The 27,045-nt window shown below is 37.9% G+C and overlaps 1 protein-coding gene across 1 annotated transcript in view; it reads right to left on the bottom strand.

Moving 5' to 3' along the window:
• Positions 1-27,045, bottom strand: part of LOC136261087 (mucin-17-like) — a 193,765-nt gene that overhangs the window by 81,355 nt on the left and 85,365 nt on the right. The window contains exons 21-31 of the mRNA XM_066055053.1: positions 20,512-20,718; positions 19,537-19,674; positions 19,281-19,484; positions 19,074-19,211; positions 18,815-19,027; positions 17,342-17,479; positions 17,087-17,293; positions 8,381-8,518; positions 8,122-8,328; positions 6,915-7,052; positions 6,656-6,862 (exon numbers count right to left, since the gene is read on the bottom strand). Coding sequence (XP_065911125.1) covers positions 6,656-6,862; positions 6,915-7,052; positions 8,122-8,328; positions 8,381-8,518; positions 17,087-17,293; positions 17,342-17,479; positions 18,815-19,027; positions 19,074-19,211; positions 19,281-19,484; positions 19,537-19,674; positions 20,512-20,718 — 1,935 coding nt within the window. The remainder of the gene's footprint in view (positions 1-6,655; positions 6,863-6,914; positions 7,053-8,121; positions 8,329-8,380; positions 8,519-17,086; positions 17,294-17,341; positions 17,480-18,814; positions 19,028-19,073; positions 19,212-19,280; positions 19,485-19,536; positions 19,675-20,511; positions 20,719-27,045) is intronic.

Below are 27,045 nucleotides of genomic sequence, written 5' to 3' on the forward strand. Positions count from 1 at the left end.
ATTGTCTTTATCTTATTAAGTACTACAGCAACTGTTAAAGGCTTTAGTTGCATTTCTCTAAAGGTCTAAATGGTAAGATTTAGCAGTGAAACATTGCTGGGGAGTCTACTATCATACAGTACGATAGTACTGTATAGTAGGGACCACAAAGGAGTAGGCATGGCCCATGAAATAATATAACCCAAAAAGCATCCTCAATTTCCCATGACTATGATGAGGCAGTATTGGTTAGGTAAAACTAAGCCCAAACATGCTTTCAGATTGACCCTAAACACTTTCAACAAGTTGCTACAGAATTTTAAAATAAATTTTATCAATAGTGACTGAATGAGTAACTGACTGAGTAACTGACTGATGCCTTCAGACAAGCATAACTCGATTACGCCTAAGGCTACGGGCTTGATTTTTTTCACTGTCAACGTTGCTTCTGCCCGACAGATGCCTTTTGGCATACCGCAGTACGTAAAATGCATTCTTCATGGACTTACCAGTGTCCTCCTTTGTGCCCCATTCATCTTTGCTAACAGCGAAAAGTGTTGATTTGGTGATAGATAGCATGTGATGGCTTACCTTCGTAACGGAAATCGTCCGTATTTGTCATAGTAGCTATTTTGATAGCAGAGGTGTTTTTCAAACAATTCTTGATTTGTACTGCTGTGTAATGGGTTGAACATAGCCGACAACGAAGTGTAATGGATACTTCACTTTTCAGATGATAATTGGGACGCGTGGCGTCATTTCAGATGCAATATACGTGGGTTCACCAGTCATAATAATTATTATCAAAAAAGTTAACAAACAAGTACCAGAAAAAATTTGGAATTTTCAACTAGAGTAGGGACCATAGTACATCGATAAAAAGTACTGAAACAAGCTGGAGTAGTGCACAATATTAAATCACAGTAAAACAACAAGAAGTGTTATATCCCTACTGTGCTCAAGATACCACAATGGAAATGCACAGTAGAGATATAACACTTCTTATTGTTTTACTGTGGTTTAATATAGTGCACTACTCCAGATTGTTTCAGTACTTTTTATTGAACTGTTGCATACACATTCACACACTTAGACTTAATGTATGTATTAGCTTTAAACTATTCATTGTTGTATTAGTTATTCACACCTTGATTCTTAGCTACCGTGGTTTTGTATAGGAATTTTAATCTGTGTAATAGGCCACATCTTTTGTTCTATTGTTCATTGTAGTTTTGGTTCCTTTTGGCTTGTACTTTCACATTGTAGTTGTTGTGTTGTGTTGCTAAACTTTAATACTGATTGTTGTGTTACTCTTCACGGTCTTCCTGGCTAAGTAGCGGCATACAGCTTGCGCATGAGAACACTCCTGCTAACAGGTTATGGGCCCAGTTCCGTGCTAAGTGACAATTTAGTGATAAGTTTCCTGCTAACAGGTAATCGTCGACAAGAATCAAGGCGAACTCAGCTGGACTGACGGAACTGAAGCCTAATGGCGGAAATTAAAACTGTCTTAATACCACTGAACGGAAAGAATTATCCGACGTGGAAAGTACAATGCCGGATAGCGTTAATGAAGGACAGTCTTTGGGGTATAGTCAGTGGAACTGAGGTAGCGCCAGGCAGAGACAATGCAGAAGGCCAAACAAAGTTTTTTGCACGGAGAGATCGCGCCCTCGCGATAATTGTGCTTGCTGTAGACCCGTCGTTGTTATATCTACTGGGGGACCCGGAAGATCCAAAAGCTGTGTGGAAAAAGCTAGAGGAGCAGTTCCAACCTAAAACTTGGTCTAACAAACTGCAGCTTTGACGAAAGCTCTACGCTTTAAAGCTAAAGGAAGGTGGGCCGGTCAATGAGCACATTAAGACGATGAGTGAGATATTTGAGGGTCTTGCTGTAATCGGTGATGTAGTATCCGAGGAAGACAGAGTAGTACACTTACTGGCCAGTTTACCAGAGTCATACAATGTGTTAGTAACTGCACTTGAGGCACAATCAGAGAATATCCCAAAATGGGAAATTGTTACTGAGAGGTTGCTGCACCAAGAGTCAAAGCTCAAAGAAAAGGTACCAACACCTTTGGAAGATAGCAGTAAAGCCTTTACTGCAGGCCAGAATAAGGGGTTCAAGAAACCATTTACGTGCCATTACTGCCACAAACCTGGCCATTTTAAGAAAGATTGTAGAAAGTATCTAGCTGCTCAAAAGAAACAGGCCAGTGTAGCAAAGAAAAAGGAAAGTCCAGGCAGTGACGATGAGGCATTTGTAACTATTCATGCACTTGCTGCTACTTCTAGTGGAACTTGGATAGTAGACTCAGGTGCAACCTGCCATATGTGTAATGACAGGAATCTGTTTGTTGATATGAGACACCTGGAGACCCCACAGCAAGTGATGCTGGGTGATGGAAGCCCACTGGAAGGACCGGCAGAGGGCACAGTGAAACTAGCTATGATTCTACCTGATGGAAGCACACAAAAGTGTAAGCTAGAAAATGTTTTGTATGTTCCTAAGCTGTCATATAGTCTCTTGAGTGTGTCAAAAGCTTCTGAGGCCGGGAAAACCACTAATTTTGACAAAAAGGGGTGCAAAATTTTTAATCAGGAAAAGAAAGTAATTGCTGTTGCCACGAAGCGTGGAAACCTGTATTACCTAGACCACTCTAGAAAAGGGGAAAGTGCAAATGCAACTAAATGTGACAATGAAATGTGGCACAGAAGGTTGGTGAGCAAAGCCTTAAAAGTCTTGCAGGTGGTAATTTAGTTGAAAGGTTTGATTACAATTTGTCAGGTGATCTTGGCTTTTGTGAGAGCTGTATCGGTGGAAAGCAGCACCGAAATCCCTTTGAAAGTAGTGAAAGGCAGACAGAAGATCTGCTTGAGCTAGTCCACTCAGACGTTTGTGGAAAAATAAGTGAAAAATCAATAGGAGGAGCTCAGTATTTTCTAACATTCACTGATGATAAGTCGAGGTACTCCTGGGTGTACATAATCAAAACAAAAGACCAGGTCTTTCGGTGTTTTGTAGAATGGAAAGAACTTGTAGAAAAGGCTACTAAGAAGAGTATAAGAACCTTCAGAACAGACAACGGGGGGGAGTACACCTCATCTCAGTTTGAGAATTATCTCAAGGCAGAAGGTATAAGGCACGAATTGACAGTGCCCAAAACGCCTCAACAAAATGACATCGCTGAGCGTTTAAACCGTACTTTAGTTGAAATGGCTCGATCAATGCTTTTAGATTAAAAGCTGCCTAAAAGGTTCTGGGGTGAAGCTATTTCAACGGCAGTGTACTTGAGGAACAGATCACCAGTCAAAGCTTTGAAAAAGACGCCTTTTGAAGTGTGGCATGGCAAAAAGCCAAAGGTGAATCACCTAAGAGTGTTTGGCAGTGATGCATATGCACATGTTCCCCGAGATGAGAGGGCTAAGTTTGATTTGAAGACACGTAAGTGTATTATGGTGGGATATGGAAATCTAACCTAAGGCTACAGACTATATGATGCCACACAAGGGAAGATATTTCATAGTCGTGATGTACAGTTTAATGAACAGGTCAAAGAGCATGGTCAAAATACACAAACTACTTCCAAGAGTAATTATCACTTGATTGCTGAATTTTCTGAAGTTGAAATTCCTGAGATGGAAATGGCTGGTGATGCCGCTCAACCTGAGCAAATCAAGGAATCAAGTCCTCCAGAACCTCGAAGGTCTACCAGAATTAGAAAGCAGCCCGACTACTATGGCCAAGAAAGTAGCAATGTATGTGAGGTCCCTCAATTGCCAGTATCCTACAAGGAAGCTACTACAAGGCCAGACAAGAAAAAATGGGAATCTGCTATGGAAACAGAGATGGCATCATTGAGAGAAAACAATGTCTGGGACTTGGTGAAGTTGCCTGAAGGCAAAAGGACAGTTGGGAGCAAATGGGTTTACAAAGTAAAAACTGGAGCAGATGGATCTGTGCAGAGGTACAAAGCAAGGCTGGTTGCACAAGGGTTCACACAACAGTATGAAACAGATTTTGATGAGACTTTCTGCCCAGTAATAAGACAAGAATCTCTTCGGCTCCTAATGGCTTTGTCAGTAAAACATGGCTTGTCTCTTCACCAAGTTGATGTGACTACTGCATTCTTAAATGGAACTCTTGAAGATGAAGTATACATGCAGCAGCCAAAAGGTTTTGAGTGTCAAGGAAAGGAGGAGTTTGTATGCAAGCTTAACAAAAGCATTTACAGATTGAAGCAGTCACCCCGCTGCTGGAACTCCACTCTTGATACTTACCTGAAGGAGATGCAATTTACTCAAACTGCAAGTGATCCGTGTATTTATTTTCAGAAAAATGGAAAAGATACGATGTTCATTGGGGTCTATGTTGATGACATAATTCTTGCTGCCAAGAATGAGAAACAGCTCAAACAAGTCAAAGAAAAACTGTCTAGTAAGTTTGACATTAAGGACCTTGGTGAACTCAAGTACTTCCTTGGTATGAAAATTGAGCAAAACGAAGAAGCTGGATCCATATGGATTGGACAACCTGCCTATATTGAGAACCTGCTAAAGAGACTTGGAATGCAAGACTCCAAGCCAACAAGCACTCCGGCAGATGTCAGTTTGAAACTTCAACCTGCAACCAGTCAAACTGAGCCAGTTAACCAGGCTGAATACCAGTCAGCCGTTGGAAGTCTCATGTATTTGGCAGTGAGTACAAGACCAGACATAGCATTCACTGTGAACAGCTTAGCTCGGTTTAACTCAAATCCTCAGAAGGACCATTGGACAGCCCTGAAACGAGTCTTAAGATATCTAAAAGGTACTATCAATATTGGTATACTTTACAAACAAGATGGTTCAGACAAATGTATTGGATACAGTGATGCAGACTGGGCTGGTGACACTTCAGACAGAAAGTCAACTTCTGGCTACATTTTTATGTTTAGTGGTGGACCAATCTCCTGGAGCAGTAAAAAGCAGAAGTGTGTAGCACTGTCCACAGCCGAAGCTGAGTATGTGGCATTATCTGGGGCTGCCCAAGAGTGTTTATGGCTGCGACAACTAGAAAAAGAGTTAGGATGCCCTTCTGAAGGTCCAACTTTACTATTTGAAGATAATCAATCTGCTATAGCGATGGCTAAGAATCCTCAATTTCATGGGCGAGCAAAGCATATAGACATTCGTCATCATTTTGTTCGTGAACAAGTAGCAAATGGAACTATCAAATTAGATTATTGTTCAACTACAGACATGACCGCTGATATGATGACTAAAGGTCTGACACGTGAGCAGCATTGTAAGCTGAGAGAGAAAGCTGGAATACTTGAACTGCATTAAGTCAAGTGAGGAGGAGTATTGAACTGTTGCATACACATGCACACACTTAGACTTAATGTATGTATTAGCTTTAAACTATTCATTGTTGTATTAGTTATTCACACCTTGATTCTTAGCTACCGTGGTTTTGTATAGGAATTTTAATCTGTGTAATAGGCCACATCTTTTGTTCTATTGTTCATTGTAGTTTTGGTTCCTTTTGGCTTGTACTTCTACATTGTAGTTGTTGTGTTGTGTTGCTAAACTTTAATACTGATTGTTGTGTTACTCTTCACGGTCTTCCTGGCTAAGTAGCGGCATCCAGCTTGCGCGTGAGAACACTCCTGCTAACACTTTTTATTGATGTGCTATGGTCCCTACTCTAGTTGAAAATTCCAAATTTTTCTGTGTACTTGTTAAGAGTGGAATCTCCCCTTTTAGAAGTCTGGATCTGATCTGTCCCTTTAGCGAACAGTGTTGGCTACAGCAAATGAGAAATGTGAGGAGTAATGCATTCAGAAACACTAGTAGTTAAGTTCAACAAACACTTCGATGATACTGAACAGCTCACTCAGCACTGCAACGTCTATAACACGTGTCCACGGGTGTATACATTTGCATAATGTTATGTAGCTAACGTGTAGCCATGGATGGAAGCCCTACTAGCTATTGATGAAGAACCTTTACTAGTACAGAAAGATAAAGGCAAGACAATGGTGCACACATTGTATGTTCATCAATATGCCAAAGGTTTCTTCTGAAGTGAATTTGAAATGTTTTTGCAAAAAAAGTAGGGCTGTAGCTGTAGCCAGTTCTCTGCTATTTCTGACTGAATGCATCAGGCAGGCAGTAAAAAATTCTGTTGAATACAAAAATTTTAAAACTCTGTAGCAACTTTACATTACATATCTGATCAATCTGAAAGCACTTTTGGGCTTGATTTCAACCAATACTGCTATGTCATTGTGAGGAAAAATCAAGGCAGGTTTTTGGGTGATATTTTATCACGGGCCATGCCCACACCTTCATAGTCCCTACTATACAGTACAACCATACCGTATGAGTACTAACGGTACTGTATGATAGTTTGTAATGGATGTATTGTAAGTTGTACTGTCAAATTTACATAAGCCAAAAAACAACTACATCGCTTAGAAAACAACACTACACCGTGTTATCAGCTAACCACCAACAAAGTGACATGTTCTCTTGGACACATTTTTTATGTAGCAATACCCAATATTAGCTTAAATTTTCTTTCATGCATATGTAATTTTATTACAAAAAGCAACCCCTAACATGTGTTATATACAAAAACAGTTATGACAAGTAAAATAATATATAATAGCTAATGTAAGTATTACTTCACCTTCATCATCCACCAGAGTAATGATAGCTTGACCAGCACCATCACAAGTAACACCATTAGGTAATGTACCACTCATGATAGTAAGAGTGAAGTCTTCATCATCTTCTAATATATTATCATTATTTATTGGAACATTAAATGAAGCACTGGTGACTCCAGCAGTGAATGTGACAGTGTATGGCCCAGAATCATAATCAATACCTCCTCCTGTAACGTTATTACTACTATTAACATTTTGTCATGATGTTACTTCACTCACTAGTGGCAGTATTCTGATTATCTCTAACTTGTACAGTAATATCAGTTGATGATGGGTTACTGAGAAGTAGCCCAAGTTGTACTGGTCCAGCATCTTCATTAAAACTGTATGTTGACTGACTGAAGTTGACAGTAATAGCTGGAAGTAAACAATGTTACCACAATTATTGCCCATACATTATATCACTACCTAAACTTTTAATCTGAATTGCAAATAAATTACCGGCACTTAATTTGTTGATTATAACTCACAACTGAAACAAACTACAAAGACAGGACTAGGCTCAATCTGTTTACCATGAACTGGCAAATCCATCAAGGTATAGTGTTTGCATTGTACTCCTCCATGTGGACAAAGAAGAATGCCATAATATAAATCAAATACTTGTATAATCAACAATTGTTCTTTTTTTTGTGTTTGTAGGCTGACAACTCCAGTGCACAGTCATCACATGATAAAACACTATAAATGTCTTATGCTTTAATTCAAGTTTCTTCCTAGTTGGGTACTTAGTAAGTACTAAGACACAGCTGTATTGTATGTATCATGAACCATGATAGTGGATTTGCAATAGGGATCACATATGGTACCGCCCAAGCGCAACGTCGCACTTGCTCGCACACATAACTTTGCTCGAGATTTTTAAAAAATAGCTAATTAAGGGGCGTGGCAACTGTTTTGCTAGTGAGATAACGTGGCAGCTGTTTCGTTCACAAGAATCATGAGTGAAACAGTTGCCACGCCTCTTAATTAGCAATTTTTAAAATCTCAAGTAAAGTTGCGTGTGCGAGCGAGTGTGACATTGCGCTTGGGCAGTACTTCTAATAGAACACATGCCTATTCCCCTTTTAAAATTTTCAATTTTTTATTCATCTATGTATTAAGAAGTTGAACATCATCCATCTTCACCACTGACAGAGAGTGACCACTAGACACAACACAAGTGTGTGATTGTGTGTGTATATGTGGGTACATGCGGTGTGCGTGATCCATGCATTTCATTACATACATGTACCAAAACACTGTTACATATGATGTACTGTAAAGCAGTAAGCTAATAAACCAATAGAGTTGATTCAAATGGACATGACACATTTGGAATTACAACATGACCAATAATGATAAACTGAAAGAAGCAATTTATATAGCCTGCCAACATTTGGAATATATAGTTCATCACTTATATTTCAATATGTCAGTCACTTACGATCATTATCTAGTATATTGACAGTAGCACTACCAGGATTACCACCAGTGACACCATCCAGTAATGGACCTATCATAATAGTAACCATAAAGTCCTCAACATTTTCCAATATATTATCATCATTTATTGGAACACTAATTGAAGCACTGGTGTCTCCAGCAGTGAATGTGACAGTGTATGGTCCAGAATCATAATCAACACCTCCTCCTGTAACGTTATTACTACTATTAACATTTTGTCATGATGTTACTTCACTCACTAGTGGCAGTATTCTGATTATCTCTAACTTGTACAGTAATATCAGTTGATGATGGGTTACTGAGAAGTAGCCCAAGTTGTACTGGTCCAGCATCTTCATTAAAACTGTATGTTGACTGACTGAAGTTGACAGTAATAGCTGGAAGTAAACAATGTTACCACAATTATTGCCCATACATTATATCACTACCTAAACTTTTAATCTGAATTGCAAATAAATTACTGGCACTTATTTTATTGATTATAACTCACAACTGAAACAAGCTACAAAGACAGGACTAGGCTCAATATATTTACCATGAACTGGCAAATCCATCAAGGTATAGTGTTTGCATTGTACTCCTCCGTGTGGACAAAGAAGAAGGCCATTCCAACAAACAAATGACAATTATAAACTTTACTTTTACAGCATCATGAATTAAGCACCCATAATGTATGTGCCTTTTGTTGTATGAACATAAAACAAATGTTTTTACTATCCATGAACAGGCATATCTAATGGTATAAATTTTATTAATTTGAGCTTTGTTTCAATGAATATCAGACTAATTAAAGCTAAGCATGCATAAAATTTTAATGTAGATACATTTGTGTTACAAACATGCATGTGTGTAACACACGTGTTTCAAGTATCTCAATATATAGCAGCAATATAAATCAATTCAACAAATAATATAAAATTACTACAAAACAATACAAAAGCTAATTTAAAAATAATAGTTAGGTTGCTTAAAGCCAAATTTAAAACTAATGTGGACACAAATGACAAAAGCACCAAACTTTCTCCACGTATGTAGCAGAACCTTAACTTTAATTTTTTAATAGGATCCATCTTATTCTAAAAAGGGCCTTTCCATAAAAGCATTTATAGCTATGTAACTAAAGAATTTTCAAAATCTGCAAGCCATATAAGTGCTAGTTTTGCTCTATTTCATGCAAGAGAACATTATGCAGGGTTGAACATTAAACCAAGACCAGATAAACAGTAATATTACTCTCACAAGCTTTATTCAATGCTGACAAGTAATTTTTTCATTCATACTGACTGTGACTGGATTTGTGAAAAGGTACCTTTTCCACACACAAAATTTGACCCATTTTTTGAACTTTAAGCTTCATAACTTTTTGATCATGGCATATAATAGCCTGAAATTTCCATGGGTGTAACTACAGTATCTGGCTGCATTCTGGTACTAAGAGCAAGTTAATCAGTAGAAGGAGTCAAGTGTTACATCATTTTGTTTGCTGGTATGTAAAATGTGTGGAAAAGCTACCTTTTCACAAATCCAGTCATCTATAGTTTACAGCATATACAGCTTGTATGATCCACAAACTGTATAGAGAAATTTCTCTATAGTTGCTCACTATGGAAATGAATATACATTGTAATATTTGCAGTAATTAGTTTGTGATATATAAATGAAATATCTCTTACATGATACTTTTTATTTTATTTATCTATTAAGGCTTTACAGTACAAGTGCTGAAGGTCTGTAGGACACCTGGTCCTACAGCCTGTTTGAGCATTAATCGGATGGCTGCAGGTTCGAGGCTGCCCAGGTCCAGTCATGGATTTTTTTTCTCCTTTCTTCTCCTTTTCAAAAACACACTTTATATAACACCTTTAAACAGGCTGTAGGACCAGGTGTCCTACAGACCTTCAACACTTGTGCTGTAAAGCCTTAATAACTAAATAAATAAATAAATACTGTAGTCATTCAGATGTCACATCTTATACAGAATTCATTTTGTGCCTGTTTGCGAAGTAGCTATAGCTTGATAACTTACCAGCTTATACTACACCAGCTCTTGTTATTTAGTATGAAAATATGTGTTATTGCTACATGCATGATTTTGTGTTTATGCTGAAATCACATGCATGACCACAACAATAAGGTTCTGCATACCATTAATCCAGCAGTACAACTGCATACCATTTAAGATAAAATTCCTTTATTCAAGTCTCAAGCTGAATTAATGCTATAATTGCGTATTTGTAGAAGTAGATATAAAGTATAGGATTTCACCAGGGTTTGTGAGAGGAAAGTGTGGTTTAAGTACAGTATAACTGTGGGATGCAGTCACCATGGATTTTTTCATGAATTTCCCCTTCATTAAGCAATGGTAGAGTATAAATGACTAACTACGTACACGTAAATATAATTGCCTTGCAACCAGAGCTTGACTGGACATGCAAGTATGTATATATCAAATGCTACAGTTTTAAAGATGTTTCAGACATATGATGCAATCTGATGAAGTATTACAATTTTAAAATCAAATTGTAGCAGTGCAAAATAACTTTTAGTATTGCATGTTTACATTCACCATTACTGTGAAACTTAGCAGCCAAAGATTACATAGTCAGCTTTGACATGCTAGGTTAGGATGTAAAGAACACAGAATTGCAATATTTCATCGATCAGTTAATCAACAGTGTAGAATTTCAACTATGGCATGTTTGGCACAATTGTGTGCATACAATATTGGGTAAGATAGCCGTGCTGAAATCACATGCAAAGAAGAGTTCAACTAGCACAGTGGTCATGGTAATTTTATTATTGTGCAGCAGAACTTTATAGATGACTGTTCTAGCAGTATTATTCTTTCAAATTCCCACATTCAATAAATCAGTCCTGCAAATATATTTTTGACCATGCAGCACTGATTAGTTTTAAGAAGAGCTTAGTTCTTTTCCTTGCTGTTTTATCTTTCTGTTATGGTACGCTTGTTAAGCAAACAATTGATGAAATGTACTCTACTAGCTTTTCCTATAAGCAAGTACATGGTTAAATTTCTGAGGGGGTAAACACTCCTAGATATGGGGCCACTTCAGAGTGAGCTAATCTAAAGATTCCATATGTCAAAATACGTACATGCTTGAGGAGAGTGCATATGCACTAGTGTTGTGAACCTGCAGACTGTAAACAAACCGGTTATTAGGTAGCCCATAATTGGATATTGACCGGTTATTGCCACTATGGCTTCTTCACACTTTGATGTACACCCTGGGCTACATTTAGGGAGGTGTCAGAGAAGCCAACTCAGTACATGCACACCTTTCACATACACTTTGAAATATTTTTAACATTGTCATAATATTTTTAACATTGTTACAATAACTGAGACACTAATACACTAAGTTACAAGTCAAAAAAACTGGAGCCAGTCAAAAACATACAGTGTACTGCTCCTGCACTTAGTGCACTACTGGTTACAAGAAGAATACTTCAATACTATAGATTACTAGTAAGTGATTACTGTTACAAGAATGAAAAGTAACTATTAAGTGTCAAAACACTGGAATCTACTGTAGATTTGCGGTCACTGCAGCTGGTCAACACAATCGCCACATTGACAGTGTTTCTTCTTCTTGGCATATGTGGCTGCAAGGTGGATTGGTTTCAAGTTACTGTTCAAAAATACAAGTTTATCCACATTACAGGGATCAAGTGCTGCTCTTCTTTCATTTACAATGATACCACTGATGCTGAACAGACGTTCAGAGGGCACTGATGTGCAAGGTAGGCAGAGATATTTTCTAGCAAGTTTATTAAGAATGGGATATATTGACCAGTGCTGTTTCCACCATGAAAGTGGATTAACTTCCAAAGCAACTTGGGGTTCAGCTTTGTACCTTGCTAACTCTGCTTGAACATTATCTTCAGTGGTGTTGTCACTTGTAGTGCTGCTACTAGGCCCCCCAAAGTTGTCCCCTAGTAACTTTCTCAGTGGATGAATTTGTTTCTTTTTAGCAGGAGGTGTTTCAGTTTGACAACTGTCAACAATCTCAATATCATCTGAGTCAGTTGACAGTTCCTCGAAAATTGGAACCATTTCTTCTTGTAAGGTAAGTGAAATACTTTCTCTAGTAATGTTAGATTGCATATTCGACAAATGAGGAAAATTTTTAAACCTAGGGTCTAAAAATGCAGCCTTTTTCATCAAAGCCTGTATATTCTCATTTTGATACCTTTCATTGAAGTCTCTCCTCATAGCCAATTTTATGGCTCTCAGGACAGATGATTCACCTGGCTGGTCAGCAAGTTTACACTTTAAATCAGATAGGATAGCAGCCAAACAGGAAAGGGTAGGGTACTTTTGTCCACTGGAGTTGTTAAACTTTTGAATGGTCCTAACAAATTGATCAAATCCTTGAGGTTATGCCATTCTCGAGGTGAAAGTTCTAGGTGATGAAGGTCACGTTTAACATGAAGTACTGCAGCAATAGCTACTTGCTGCTCACATAATCGTAATATCATATCAAAAGTAGAGTTCCACCTAGTTACTACTTCTTATATAAGATTATGTTGTGGAATTTCTAGTTGCTTTTGTTTAGTTTTTAATTCTTCATTATCAATACGTGAACGGTTAAAGTGTTCAACAATTTTGCAACACCTTGCTAAGGTAGTTGACAGCTCAGGCACAGCTAGTCCGCGCTGGACTGAGAGGTTAAGTGTATGACCAGCACAGGGGATCATTGTGAGCATTAGTTCTTCCGTTATGGCATTGGTTATGTTTTTAGCATTGTCTGTTGTCACAGCTATAACTTGGGAACTTATGTCTATACACCACTTATCTGTCATTTTCCCAAGTAGCTCAGCAATATTGATTGCAGTATGATTAATAGGAAAGGGACAACTTTGCAGATTTCTATGTACCATCTGAAACGTTGGTGTTATATAATGGGCTGTAAGGAATATGTAGCCATCGTTTGCCCTGGATGTCCACATGTCAGTAGTTAGTCCGAGGTATTGAACATCCTTAAGCTCTTGCTCTACTGTATTCCTTAGAGCTATGTACTGCTTATCTATGTAATTGGTGACCGTACGACGACAAGGTACTACATACCTGGGTTCTGCGACTTTCATGAGGTGAAGGAAACCTGTACAATCAATGACACGAACTGGGCGTAGATCACGCACGATAAACTCTACCACTGCTCCGGTTAATTCTTGTGCTCGTTTTGAACCGGGTACCAATAGGTTTACAGTTGGCTTCTGATAGTAGGCGTCAATCTTCTGCTATCCTGAACTACCTGCTTCATCGCCCTCCGTGAGTACTTCAAATTCAGCATGATGATGAATCCGCAAATGATTTATTAAATTAGTAGTCCCACCTGAGCGTGCTACTTCCTTCTTACACAGCTTGCAGACCGCTTTACTTCCAATAACTATCCTCCCAGACGAGTCATCTCTGCGAAATCCAAAATGCATCCACACGGGAGCTTTGTGAGAGTCTGGCGTTACTATATCGAGTGGTGAACAATGTCTTTCTTTCTTCATCTGAATCTCTGCTATCATCCATTTGTCACTCGTTGGTTATAACAGTATCAATAATTATTAAAGCGGAAGTTGGTGTATGCGCATGCGCATGCGCATGCGCATATTACAACTGAATACCAGTTATAATTTCTTGAACACAATAACCTGCTAAATTCCACTGTAACCGGTATATAACCGGTTTTTTTAATACCGGTTCACAACTCTAATATACACTGAACAACACAGCACAGCATAGGGATACTTGTGGTGGTGGTATGGTGGATTATTGCATGCTTTAAGTGAAGTGAATGTAAAATGCAGAGTGGAGATGTGCTTATCTTTGTGTTACAGGACTGCCCGACTGCTCTAATAGAATAATTGTGAATAAAGCACAAAAACGTAGACTTGTGTTGATAAATATTTAAATTTAATGACATAATTTATAATTTAATGACATACTTTATAATTTAATGTCACTTGAAATATTCTAGGTTATTCTAAAGTTTCAAATTACTATTTAAAACACCAAAATTCCAAAAAGGCATATTTCCAAGCCTTGGATGGCTTCCCAGCAAGCATGCCTGAGGTGGATCCTATCAAAAATTTTAATCTAATGTGGTAAGGAACTCACAGAAAAAATTGGTGCTTTTGTCAGTTGTGTCCACATTTTTTTGCTAAGCCACCTAACTATAACAAAATGTCATTAAAATCTAGTTCATCGGTTTACCTGCAGAAAAGACAAAAGCCAGCCTGCTATTTAATCTAAACAGCCAAACTGTGAAAAAGGGGTGCAGTCGTTCAAATAATAGGCTACTGTGAAAAGGATCTGATATCAAAGGTGGTAGCCAAAAAAGACTGCAATGAGTTAAATCACAATGCGACTAATTAATAGACATTATATTATCACTGCAGTCATTTCTTGGCCACACACTCTACCACTTGCTCTGTGATGTGTGACCTGCGGTTAGGAATAGATTTAAAAGTGTTTATAAAGACATGCATAGGTGGTGTTCACTTGCAGTTGTATGCAGTTTACAGAAATTTACATCTTTGCATTTACCGCACTGTAAATGATGAAGGATGGCAGCTAGAGGCTTGATTTAAAAGTGACTTTACTCTTAGATATTGAGCGCTTTGCTTGGTGCTACAACTGTTTTGATACATGCATCAGCTGGTGAGATAATCAGATGCCAAAGGAACAGATGACTGTTCAGCTTTATGTGACCGTATCTGCGAAAATCTGACACAATCGCTCAAGCCTAAATTTACAGTATAAAACATTGAACAATTGGTGAAATACTGGTGTACAGTTAAAAAATTCTGTAAACGTTTTGAGTACTCGGTTCTTAGTGAAGAAAGGACTTAACAATTGAAACCTGGATATCATCTTATTCGCCTACTGAAGAGGAGCTGTCACAGAAATATCGGTCCGGGTAAAATCAGTCCGGCCGAACCGATTTTGGATACCAAAACTGGTCCGGCCGGACCAAATTTGGTTGACCAAGTTTAGTCTGGCCGGACCATTTTTGGCATCCAAAATTGGTCCGGCCTGACTAAAATTAGTCCGGCCCCAACTTGGTTGGCCACATGCACCCCCTGACCACTTGGAGTTGGTCCGCAGGTGTACCCGGCATTGTGTGGACAGGTCGGTCCATGCTAAGTTTTTTTGTGACGGATCACTGCAGCCGACTTAGCCTGGAAACTATATAAATGAGTAGCGTAGTTTCATTTCCCGAGTTGATTTATGGAAAATGCATTAGTAGCTAGAAACTAAATTCCATGTCATAGCTATATGCAGCGATGAACACAGTCGCAAAATTAATGCTGTTTTAATTTAAAGCATGCAGTGTGGGATGATAAAAGTCCTGCATTCTTCTCCATGTCAATAGCTAGCTGTCTGAGTGGGAAGTAGAGGTTTTCTTCCGGCATACAGTAGCTACATCAATTCAAATGCATGGTCAATACTGGACTCATGGTGTGCAATGTTGCATGCAAAAACATAGGTATCAAGATGTATGTTTTTATATGCTCAATAAACTTCACAAGCATCATCGGCTCTGCAGTGTTTGGTTGAATCTTTCATCCAGCCTGTTTGTGTTGATTATGACAAACAACTAGCTATAGCAACATGATGGAAATCACCAGCCTATGCTGGATCACTTATACTTGAGGATGGTAGACAATATATAAAATCTATTATTAAAGCATGTCTTATCTTCAACTTCTGCATAAAGCTCAGAATTTAATTTGTTAATTCTGACCCTTGGTCAGTTCTGGGAATACCCATGCACGCATTGTCATAAACAGCTGCACATATCATCTCAGGGACTGATCCAGCGGGTGGCTAGCCACCCACCATGCATGGCCTTGCAGCCACTCAGACATGCATTATGTAATAATGCTGAATATTACTGATCATGAACACTCTTCCGTTGTATCAATGTGAACTAATTCCCTGCATTGCATCAGATTCCAATGTTAGCTGGCTATAACCTTACAGTAGACGGTAGCAGTATACATGAATTTATCTATGATCATGGGCAGTATTAACTATATCACCAGGTAGAGGACTTCTTGAAGGAAAATATGGGATCTGCTTTAGGATTGAGTCAATTTTACTTTTATGTCTGCAGCAATTCACCCTAAGGGTGTGGAATAATGCGACTGCCTCAAAATTTTAAGTTGGCTAAGTAGTGAAAACATACTGAGAATATTATCCACTCAAAAACAGCCAAGCTGTAAAAAAGGAGTGCGGCCCTCAAAAGCCTGGGTGAAAAAAGTTGTAAAATTAAAGGTGGCGGCCAAGAAATGGCTGCAATGATGTTAATGCTAAAAAATTTTAATAATGATTGTGTGCATTGTTAAAATTTATTAGCATTGACATCATTGCAGCCATTTCTTGGCCGCCACCTTTGATTTCACAACTTTTTTCACCCAGGCTTTTGAAGGCCGCACTCCTTTTTGACAGCTTGGCTGTTTTTGAGTGGATTAACTTTTCCCCTTGCTCCACTAACTCTGTTTCAGAGGCACTCCAACTTTGGGAGGGACTGTGCTTCACTAACATAAGCATATTAGAAATGTTACCAATTTCCTAGTAGGAAATTTGTAATGTAGTGTATATTGATAATCATTATTTCTTTCTTTAGGTGCACACTTAATACATTTCACTTCAAAATCTTGGAAATTCTCCCTATAATGTAGTTAGGTATATTGCTTGATGGTTTTGCCAGCTCAAGTTATGCTGGCATAAAGCAAATGCTTGTGTATAAAATAATGAGATAAATTAGGTACACTATAAAATAATTAAAGAGCATAAAATAATAAGAAAAGTAGTTATTCTTAAACATAACTGCTTAAGGGATGAAAGCTGTGTAATGAATAGCTGTAAAACAATTACACTTGTTATAGCAATCATCTTTGTATACTAAAAACAAAATGCTTACTGCTATTATCCACTATAGTCACAACAGCTCGTCCAGGTGTAATACGGTTTACACGATTAGGTAATGAATGTTGTGTAATGGTTAGACGGAACTCTTCATCTTCTTCCAATATATTATCATCATTTATTGGAACATCAAACGGAACACTGGTCTCTCCAGCAGTGAATGTGACAGTGTATAGTCCAGAAACATAATCAACACCTCCTCCTGTACACTCTGTTAACATGTTGTTAAGGGTGATGTTGGTCTACTCACCAGTTGCAGTAATGTCATTACTTGTAACCTCTACAGTAATATCAGTTGAAGATGGATTACTGAGAACTAGTACAAGTTGTGCTGGTCCATCATCTTCATCGACACTGTATGTTGACTGGCTGAAGTTTACATTAGTAGCTATTAAAAAGATAGAGAACAACTGTATGGAAGCAAAGTATTAAAAGTCAATGTGCTTGCATTAAGACACTAAAAGCCTATACAGTATGTCAAATTAGAAATGTATATGCCTCAGAATGAATAACTCCATGCAGTTAACAACATGCTGACAAGTGGTTGCCTAAAATAATTAAAAAAAAGCAAAACACATGCTGCAAGGCCTAAGAAGTTGGTATGCCATACTAATAATTTGTTATCAACAGTAACAACAACATCAAGATTTTCACAGATATTTAATGTGTGGCTGAGTTGAAAATGAGTTATGTTGACCTCAAACACATCTAACATAACAGCCCATGCATTTAAAATTTAATAGTCCATACCATATCAACATACAATGTTAAACATTTTCATCAACAACAGGCTGTATGCTTGGTTTTGCAGTTTGCATGACCACGGGTGTGTTTATGCTATTCACACATATGTACATGAACTGTATACTAAAGGTTTGCACTTTCTCACAAAAACTAGAAACCAGCCTCACAATACCCCTTCACAGTGCCTTGGCAGTATTGTTTGGTAAGCCCAAAAGTCCCAAAATGCTCCCATTAAGTGAAATTTTAATTTTTTTATTGTCTAGTGGAATTTCTACTGACTAGCTTACTTTACTGACAAGTATGGGCTTGATTTTTCACTACTAGATACATCTCAATCTGAAAGGTGTCTTTTGGTATATGGCAGTATATGTACAATGCATGCATCATGTATGGACTTATCTTTGTCTTTCTTTGTGTCCCATTTCCTTTCATTGACAGTAAAAGGTGTCGTTATGCAAAAGCGTGTAATGGCTTCCTTATGCTGACTATTGTGTTTATACAGAAACTGTTAATATTTCTGGATTTCTTGCAGATTTCTGTGTAATAGCTGAACATAGTTGAAAATGAAGCGTAATTGCCACTTCACTTGATAATCAGGGCATATGTTCAGATGCAAAATTTAATGCTATGATTTGTCTGGTACCATTCTTTCTTTTCGTGCAATACATATGGGTTCACCTGCCAATAGTTAAGTTACAAAAGTGTAAACTGACAAGTAATAAGAAAAGTTGGGAAATTACGATCGATTAGGGATTATAGAAATAAAAAGTAATGAAACAAGAGAGATCACCTATAGCTGCAGATATACTAGTGGACATTTAATTCCTACATGTCCACTAGTATATCTGCAGGTATAGGCAACCTCCCTTGTTTCATAACTTTTGTTTATTTCAATGATCCCTAATCAATCTTAAAATTGCTTTTTTCCTTGTATGTGTTGATACTATGTACATCTATGATATGGTATATCTGTACTTACTGTCAGTGTCCATTATAATGATTGTTGTTTGTGTACGACCACTAGCAGAAACACGGCTAATAAATAATGTTGTTATGTTGACAATACTAAGATGAAAATTCTCATCATCTTCTAAAATATTATCATCATTTGTTGGAACATCAAATGAAGCCCTTGTCTGTCCAGCAGGAAATGTGACGGTGTATGGACCAGAATCATAATCAACACCTCCTCCTGTGTGAGACAATATGAAGTCATATGTGCATACCTTCAAACATACCAAAAGCTGATATGTTGGCATCAATCACTTCTACAGTAATGTCAATTGATGACGGGTTACTGAGAACTAGCACAGGTTGTGCTGGTCCAGTACCCTCACTCAGACTGTAGGATGTCTGACTGAAACTTACCACAGTTGCTGTATAAAATAGCATGATAAATAAAATACAAGAATACAAGTGCATACTGTATATAGCTAAATGCTTACAGTCATTATCAAATATAGTCAATGTGGCTTGAACAGAAGAACCAAGAGTAACTTTGTTGGATGATGAAGATACAATAGTGAGGTCAAATGTTTCATTGTTTTCCACCATGTTATCATCAATTATTGGAACATCAAATGAAACATTGATCACTCCAGCAGGAAATATGACAGTGTATGGTCCAGAATCATAATCAACACCTCCTCCTGTAGTATTATTACTACAATTAACATTTTGTGATGAAACCACTTCACTCACTAGTGGCAGTATTCTGAGTATCTCTAACTCGTACAGTAATATCAGTTGATGATGGGTTACTGAGAACCAGTACAGGTTGTGCTGGTCCATCATCTTCATCAACACTGTACGTTGACCGGCCAATTGTCACTATAGATCCTACAATAAACAATAAGTAATGTATAGTGCAACTGGGCATAAACCTCCAAACTTATTTTACTTCCTCGCCTACGCATTTATTTCTATATGCCACTAGATACATTCTATAATGTTTTTATCCTTTCATGTGTTGCTTTGCTCATTAGTATTTCATAATTTTTTGTTTTTTTGTGGTTATACATATTTGCAGTGTCTCAGAGTGTACTTTTATAAATTGTGGTTTTCAACAAATTTCACAGAAAAATCCATAATCTGACTTTACGATGTCATAAAACAAAAACTAAAAAGAAATTTACAAAACCCCAGCTACAAATTTTAGGCATGTCTATCTCCTTTCAGAAAATAATGAGTATATGTAAAAATTTTGAAGTATGTAAAACTAGATACATTTTTTCGAAACCCTATGAAAATCACAAAAATCACCATAACTTACTTTTACAACATTTTTTTACAAATTTGGTACTACGAATTGTCGGGCTTGATGAGACCTTTCATCTACTAGAAAATTATGAAAACTCAAAAGTATATAAAACTAGATACGAAAAAACCAAAAACCATAAATATACCATTTTTGAGATAATTGTGGTTGTTGCCATGGTAACCTGTCTACAGATATGTACAGATACATGAGTACAACCATGTGCAAAAAACAGAATTAAGATGTGTGGTGTATGTCTCAAGTTATAACCAGAAACATGAAATTTAACTTTTTGGAAGTACATGCCTGGTTGCACTATACACATAAACCACATAATTACATATCATTAAATTTGAATCTACTACAGTAAAGAATACATTAGCAAGGATTTGACATAACCAATCCACATGGCTACTCACTATCATTATCAATTATGGTCACCACAACTTCACTAGGATTATCAACTGTAAATCCATTAGGTAGTGAGGATGAGATGATAGTAAGATCAAACTGTTCATCATCTTCCAATATATTATCATCATTTATTGGAACATCAAATGAAACACTGGTCTGTCCAGCAGGAAATGTTACATTGTATGGTCCAGAATCATAATCAACACCTCCTCCTATAGAATAAAACATTAGATTAAGTACATACTTATATAGACACATAACCCTACCAAAACAATTTTATATAACATTTGTGACCCATTTGCAAAAAGCTGACCATTTTGCACATTTATAATATATAGGTATAACCAGGGGGCATAGGGAGGGGGGTTCCAGGGGGTTCCAAGGGGTTCAGGAACCCCCCCCCCCCCCCCCCTGTAAAATTTAGACTTCTGAGTTTACAGCAGGACCCTAACACACCATTTAAGTATGGCAGGACAAAATGAGTGAGTAATAGTGTATGGCACAGCACAACAATTGATAAAGCTTGCATTCATCTCTCAGGGAAGAATTTACAGAGGCAACATGAGCCCTTTCTAAAAAGATTGATATACGCTAATAGAGCAGTCAGGTATATACTCTAATAGAGCAGTCATGTATAAATATGATCCATATAATTATTAAGGAACTTCATTGGTGAAGCTTTTCAGACAGTCTAACATTATATACAAAACTGAACATGACCTTATACTGTTATAGCTTTGGTGTGCAGTGTTTAAAGATATACAGCCTGTAGAACTCCAGTAATTTATCACTTGTGTTAACCATGCTATGCATATTTGTAGTTATAATGTTTTGATTGTAAGTCATTCCATATCCTATACCAGTTAGATAATTACCAATACAGATTACTATATGTGTCTCTATGTGTTATGCTGTCTGCTTCCACTAGGTAGCTTTAGCTAGTACTAGCTTTCATCTTAGGAACACTTATATGCATTATAATTGATGTACATAAAATATAGTAATTTTACTGAGTTTTGATTCTTTAAAAATATTGAAAGTCTGTCAGTGGCTGGGGGCTGTGCCTCCAGACCCCTGCTTCTGGTAACTCAATACTGCTGTTGGAACCCCCTTCAAAAAATCCTGGCTATGCCCCTGTTTGATGTATCCAATCAATCATAGCTTGGCAGTGGATAAAGCTATGTCCATGAACTTTCAGCTGCATCTGTTGAATTGTTAAACTACTGTAATTTGGGCTGTTTGTACAATTCTGTTGCCTATTTCTAAAATTATAAATTTGAAACTTACAGAGCTGAATGTTGTAATGGTTACTGACGTAACTGAATGGATTACAGGGTGGTTTGTTAAGTAGTAGCTAAACATTCTACAGGGCAACTTGTTATGTACTAAACAGGGTGACTTGTATTGTAGCTAAACTCTCTACAAGGTGACTTGTATTTTAACTGAACTCTGTACATGCATAAATAAAGTTTAAGTTATTAAACACAGTTAATGTTGTGAAGCGTAGGCTGCGCAAGTACCCAAAATATTAGCATGCAACAGTGGGCTCTAATAAGAACAACGCATGTGCAACAAAGTGAGCAGAACACGTTGGCAGTAATTCATACCTGTTGTAACAAATCTTGCCAGTTACAGTGGCTTTAAATCTTCAAGATGAATACTCGTAGTTCTCACCGGCTGAGGAAACGGTCGTCGTCCTTGGGAAGGTCGACTGCTGGATTGAGCAAGCGAAGAGCTTTGTCACGCCTGAGGAAGGGCCGCCTAAAGGAACAAGTATTCCGGACAGGACGACGACGCGACAAGATGCGATACTACAATGCTAGTAGCCGCCTTCAGGGTCGTTTCTACAAGTTGCTTACCTTGGCCCACGCACGGTGTCACTGTCGCCTGGGACAGCTCCGACGCCGCTGGACTCAATACCAACAGTAACTACAGCTCCACCTCATACCATAGCCAGTTCGTCGGACGCCACCTAATCAACAAAAATGCAGGGAAATCATGTGGTGGGCATCAATCAGAGTCTTCGAGGACAAACACCACGACTATCGCGAAACGGCCTCAGACAAGATGCTGCATCGGGTAAGCAACAGTATAACACCAATTGGTGTACTAGTATAATCTTACACTGTCCCCACACACACTGTATATATTTGCATGCAATCAGTGGGGATGTACCGGTACATCGTATCAGTGGCCAATATGGCGATTTTGTCTTTTGCCAATATCGGTTGGTCTCAATATAGCCGCCAAAATCAATATAATATACCGAAATAGTCTTTGCCATGGTAAAGCCGCATTATACCCTCTGTTATATAGCAAACAAAGCTGGGGAAACAGTAGTTTTATCCTTGAAAAGAAGTGCTACGCTATGAAAAGCCATAGAAATACATGCATAGCAAAATTCTTTGTTATAACCATACAAAATGATCATAGTGGAGAGCTATAAAAAATAAATAAATAAAATAAAGTAAAAAAAAAAAGCAACCATGGGATGAATAAACTAGAAACACAGCTTGAAACAACCAGCCATCTCTACAAGCCATTAAAAATACGGAGTGATTTGGACTTATCTTGGTGGGAGCGCGCACTAAATAATAATAATAATAAATAAACTCGTGGGTGCCTCACGGTCTGGGCTGTTAATTGAGGCCACACCACCACAGGCAATCAATCATTGGCAGTGATTGTTAGGACTTGGAACTACTTACTAAGTGTATCTTAGGGCAAGTTAAAGTTTCTCAGTTTCCTCTAATCTTAATGTATAGCTGCACTTTATTATATTGGGTCGGTATCGGTGTTCTGACTCAGTATATCGCTTTATATTGGATCGGTTCAGAAATTTCTCTATTGGTACACCTCCAGTAAAATGTGAAAGAATAAGAGTTGCTTTGTAAAAACAACAACACAAACACATGGTTATCATAAATTGTATGTTGAAAAGTAGCCAAGTACATGTTAGAACTTTGCATAGTAGTTTCACGGTGTTGTGCCAGCTTCTTGCACACCATACCCCTTGAGTCTTATAATAGTCCCAAAGAAAAGTCCATTTTATTGTCATTAAAGGAAACTTCAACCTATACATCTTCAACAGGAATTGTTTCAAAACACAGTGCTTGCTCTAATGTGTACATGATACAGTGTCTTCGTCATATATCTGTAGTTCTATGGTTAGGATGTGTTCCACAACTTTGCCAGGCAATTGGTACGGGGCACACCATTGGGTTGTTAGTTGCATGTTAGTTTGCGTGTACGTTATGTCTTCCTAATGTTTATGTCATCACACTTGCTTGATATGTATGTCGTCACCATTGCTTGTCCGTATACCAACGTATGTCACTGCCACTGCTTGTTTTGTATGTCACTGTTGCTCAGCTTGCACATCATCATCATCATCTTCTGTATGCTGCAAGCATAGCTTATCTAGCAGATTACTAGATGTTGCCACCATCATTATTTCTGCACATTGCATGGTCTAAATAAATAAATAAATAACCTTGATGCTTGGGGCGGTAGATCACGATATACATAATACATATCATGACCTACCTATGGCCTCTATTGTAAAGAGTTTAGGACAGAGACGCTTCTCTGCTCTAAACTCTTTCATTACCCAAGCATCAATAAACCAAAAGTACTTCCTACTTTGGTCCCGCTGGAATTACATAACCTTGCCTAGGCCGTATACCATGGCAGATGAGGCCCTGTGGCACTTACCAAACACCCTCCTCAATCAATGGATTGCTGGAGGTGAAGAATGAAGATCTGAGGAACAGAGCACGTAAATAGGTGAGTGGTAGCGTAACTAAACATTAATGACTTGTTTATAGATGAACTCATAGGGTGAGTTGAATTCTCTACAGGATGAACCACGATGTAATTGAACTCCCTACAGGGTTACTTGTAGTTTAGCTTAACTGTTTACAGGGTGACTTGTTACCTCTGCAGGGTGACTTATTTGTATCTACACGGTGATCACGCATGGCCAGGAATACTACCACGCATGGCCAAGAATATTACCATGCATGTACTCATGGAACATGTTTATACCATTGGCTAACCATGTCCAATAGCTAGAGCAATGTCTTTCACAGATCTGACTGATAAACAATATCATGAATATGCATTCACTTCACCTTTTTTGTTGTTGATTTTTATAGGGTGACAACTATGCTTCACCATACCCTCCATTCTTCAGTCTCATCACCTTCAGATGTGCTGTACTATTGAGGAGACTTTGAACCATCATCTCTTTTTTATTACAAATATTATTGTATTACTGTTATATGTTGTTACTACTAAACTAAGCGGTAATCAGAAGTTCCAATGTAGCAAGCTGACCAAACTCAAGCAAAATTTTGCACTTGAGCTATGCTTAGGCTGGTTCAATACCTCATGGCTATTGTTGAATTTAGTGTGAAGAGTTTATGGCATTGATGTGGGATCTTTTAAAGGTGGAGTAGTAGTTGGTTAAGCAGGTCCAGTACATGAACTTTGACCTCAACAAAGGGCTCTGCAGTATTGCTAAAACTTTTATTCATGTATATATATTTATTTATTTTAAACACCTCTGTATTACCAAATATAGGTGTTTCCCTTGAATGGATATGGAATATATAAATGGTATTTAGTAAGTCGCAAAGGCAAACAAAATTTGCACTCAGCTACCCATTCTGTAAACACACAATTTATTTTCATGCCATGACATCTAATTCTTTGTATTTTACTACTACAATATATTTGGTATTTTTGATAATTTGGTATCATGGTTCAGTATTGGGCCTCGGTATATGGTATTGTGGCTTTGTTAATACTTCAGTATGACTAAATAATTATTATAGGTATATTGCAGAGCCCTACCTCAACATATAATATGTATGGAAACTGTGTGAGCAAGAAACAAATGTGGCATATACAAAATTCATTTCATTATAATCATGAAGAGCTCTCTCTGAAGTTTCAACATGTCAATCTGAGCTATTGCTCCTGTAGTAGACGGGTGCTAGAGTTTGGTAGATAGTGAAGTAAGACTTACTGTACATTGAAAAGACAGGGTAAGTAGCTATGCAGTATAATGGTTATGAAATTACAGCATAGCTACACTGCACTTGTATAGTAATGAAATACACCACTGGCTAAACAATCACACTATGTTTTTCATGTACTGCCTGTGGCTTTTACCACACATGGCCCTGGCCCCATGTATGGCCATAAAATTCCCAATGCATGACTGTGGAATTCCCTGCTTGTGGTCATGGCATTCTCCATGTGTAACTGTGGAATTTCTCACACAGATAGATGCATGGCACCATATGCAAATTTCCATGCGTGTATGAATTTGAAGTGGACTGTACTGTAAATGTGGAACAGACTGAAAACAGACTTGGCAATGGACTGGAAGAAACTTGCCTTTTATCACAATTAGCCACTTGGAAACAATTCCAGTTGTACAATGACACTGTGTAAACCTCTGAGCACCATCTCAAAGCTTATCTGAGCCAATATTAAGATATGCGCTTACAATTGGTGTTAAATTTCGTTTTTTGTGCTCAATTAAAAGCGCACTCTTTGTGTTACAACTGTAAATAGTCAATAGACAAGCTTTTAAGACTTGTTGAAGATGTGCTGTTCCTTGGATTTGTGTTTGTTGTCGCTGCTTTTCAATTTAAAGATGACCAGTGGTAATGAGCAGGCTTTGAAGTCATACCTCGTTGTAGTTCATCAGCTGGAATTTCTGTTATGTTGTTTTTATAGGACGATTCTAATCTTGGTTACAGTACTACTAGTTAAACTTATCACTTGTATTAAGCAAAGCACAAGACTTGATGGTAGTTTGATTATACTTCGTTCAAGGGATTCACGTTTGTTGTACTTAGTAGATGTTGTAATGTAGGCTACAATAGAAAATCCATGTTTTATTAGGGTAGTAGATTTGCATGAGCCGGTCCATTTGCAAGCCAGTTTTCCAGTGTGTTCCATGTTTTAGTCACATCCTAATAACTGAAATCTCTACAGGGTGACTTGTTTGTAATTGAACTCTCATCAGAATAACTTTTTATATATGTAGCTGAACTCTCTACAGGGTGGTTTGTTTGTCATTTCTAGCTATTTTCTGCACATTACATAGTGTTACAAATGAAGAACAGTAGGAGAAGTGTCTCTGCAACCAATCCACTTGCTACAGAAAGTATAGACATTTAGTGGATAGCTAGTCAACACAACCACAGGAAGGCCATATCATGCTATAATGAATCAACACCTTCTGTTGTTCAGCAAAAGAACTGGGACACAAGGTAAGTCCATGATTTGTGTATCGTACAAACTGCAGTTGGTGAAAAGATGTCTCTGGATGAAGCAACATCAAACAGTGAAGAAATCAAGCCAGTAACCTTATTCATGTTGAGTTATGCTTGGCAGAAGGCATCAGTCAGTCAGTCAGTCAGTCAGTCAGTCAGTCAGTCAGTCAGTCCGTCCGTCCGTCCGTCAGTCAGTCAGTCAGTCAGTCAGTCAGTCAGTCAGTCAGTCAGTCAGGCAGGCAAGAA

Source organism: Dysidea avara, chromosome 7 (assembly GCF_963678975.1).
Source record: "Dysidea avara chromosome 7, odDysAvar1.4, whole genome shotgun sequence".
Taxonomy (NCBI): domain Eukaryota; kingdom Metazoa; phylum Porifera; class Demospongiae; order Dictyoceratida; family Dysideidae; genus Dysidea; species Dysidea avara.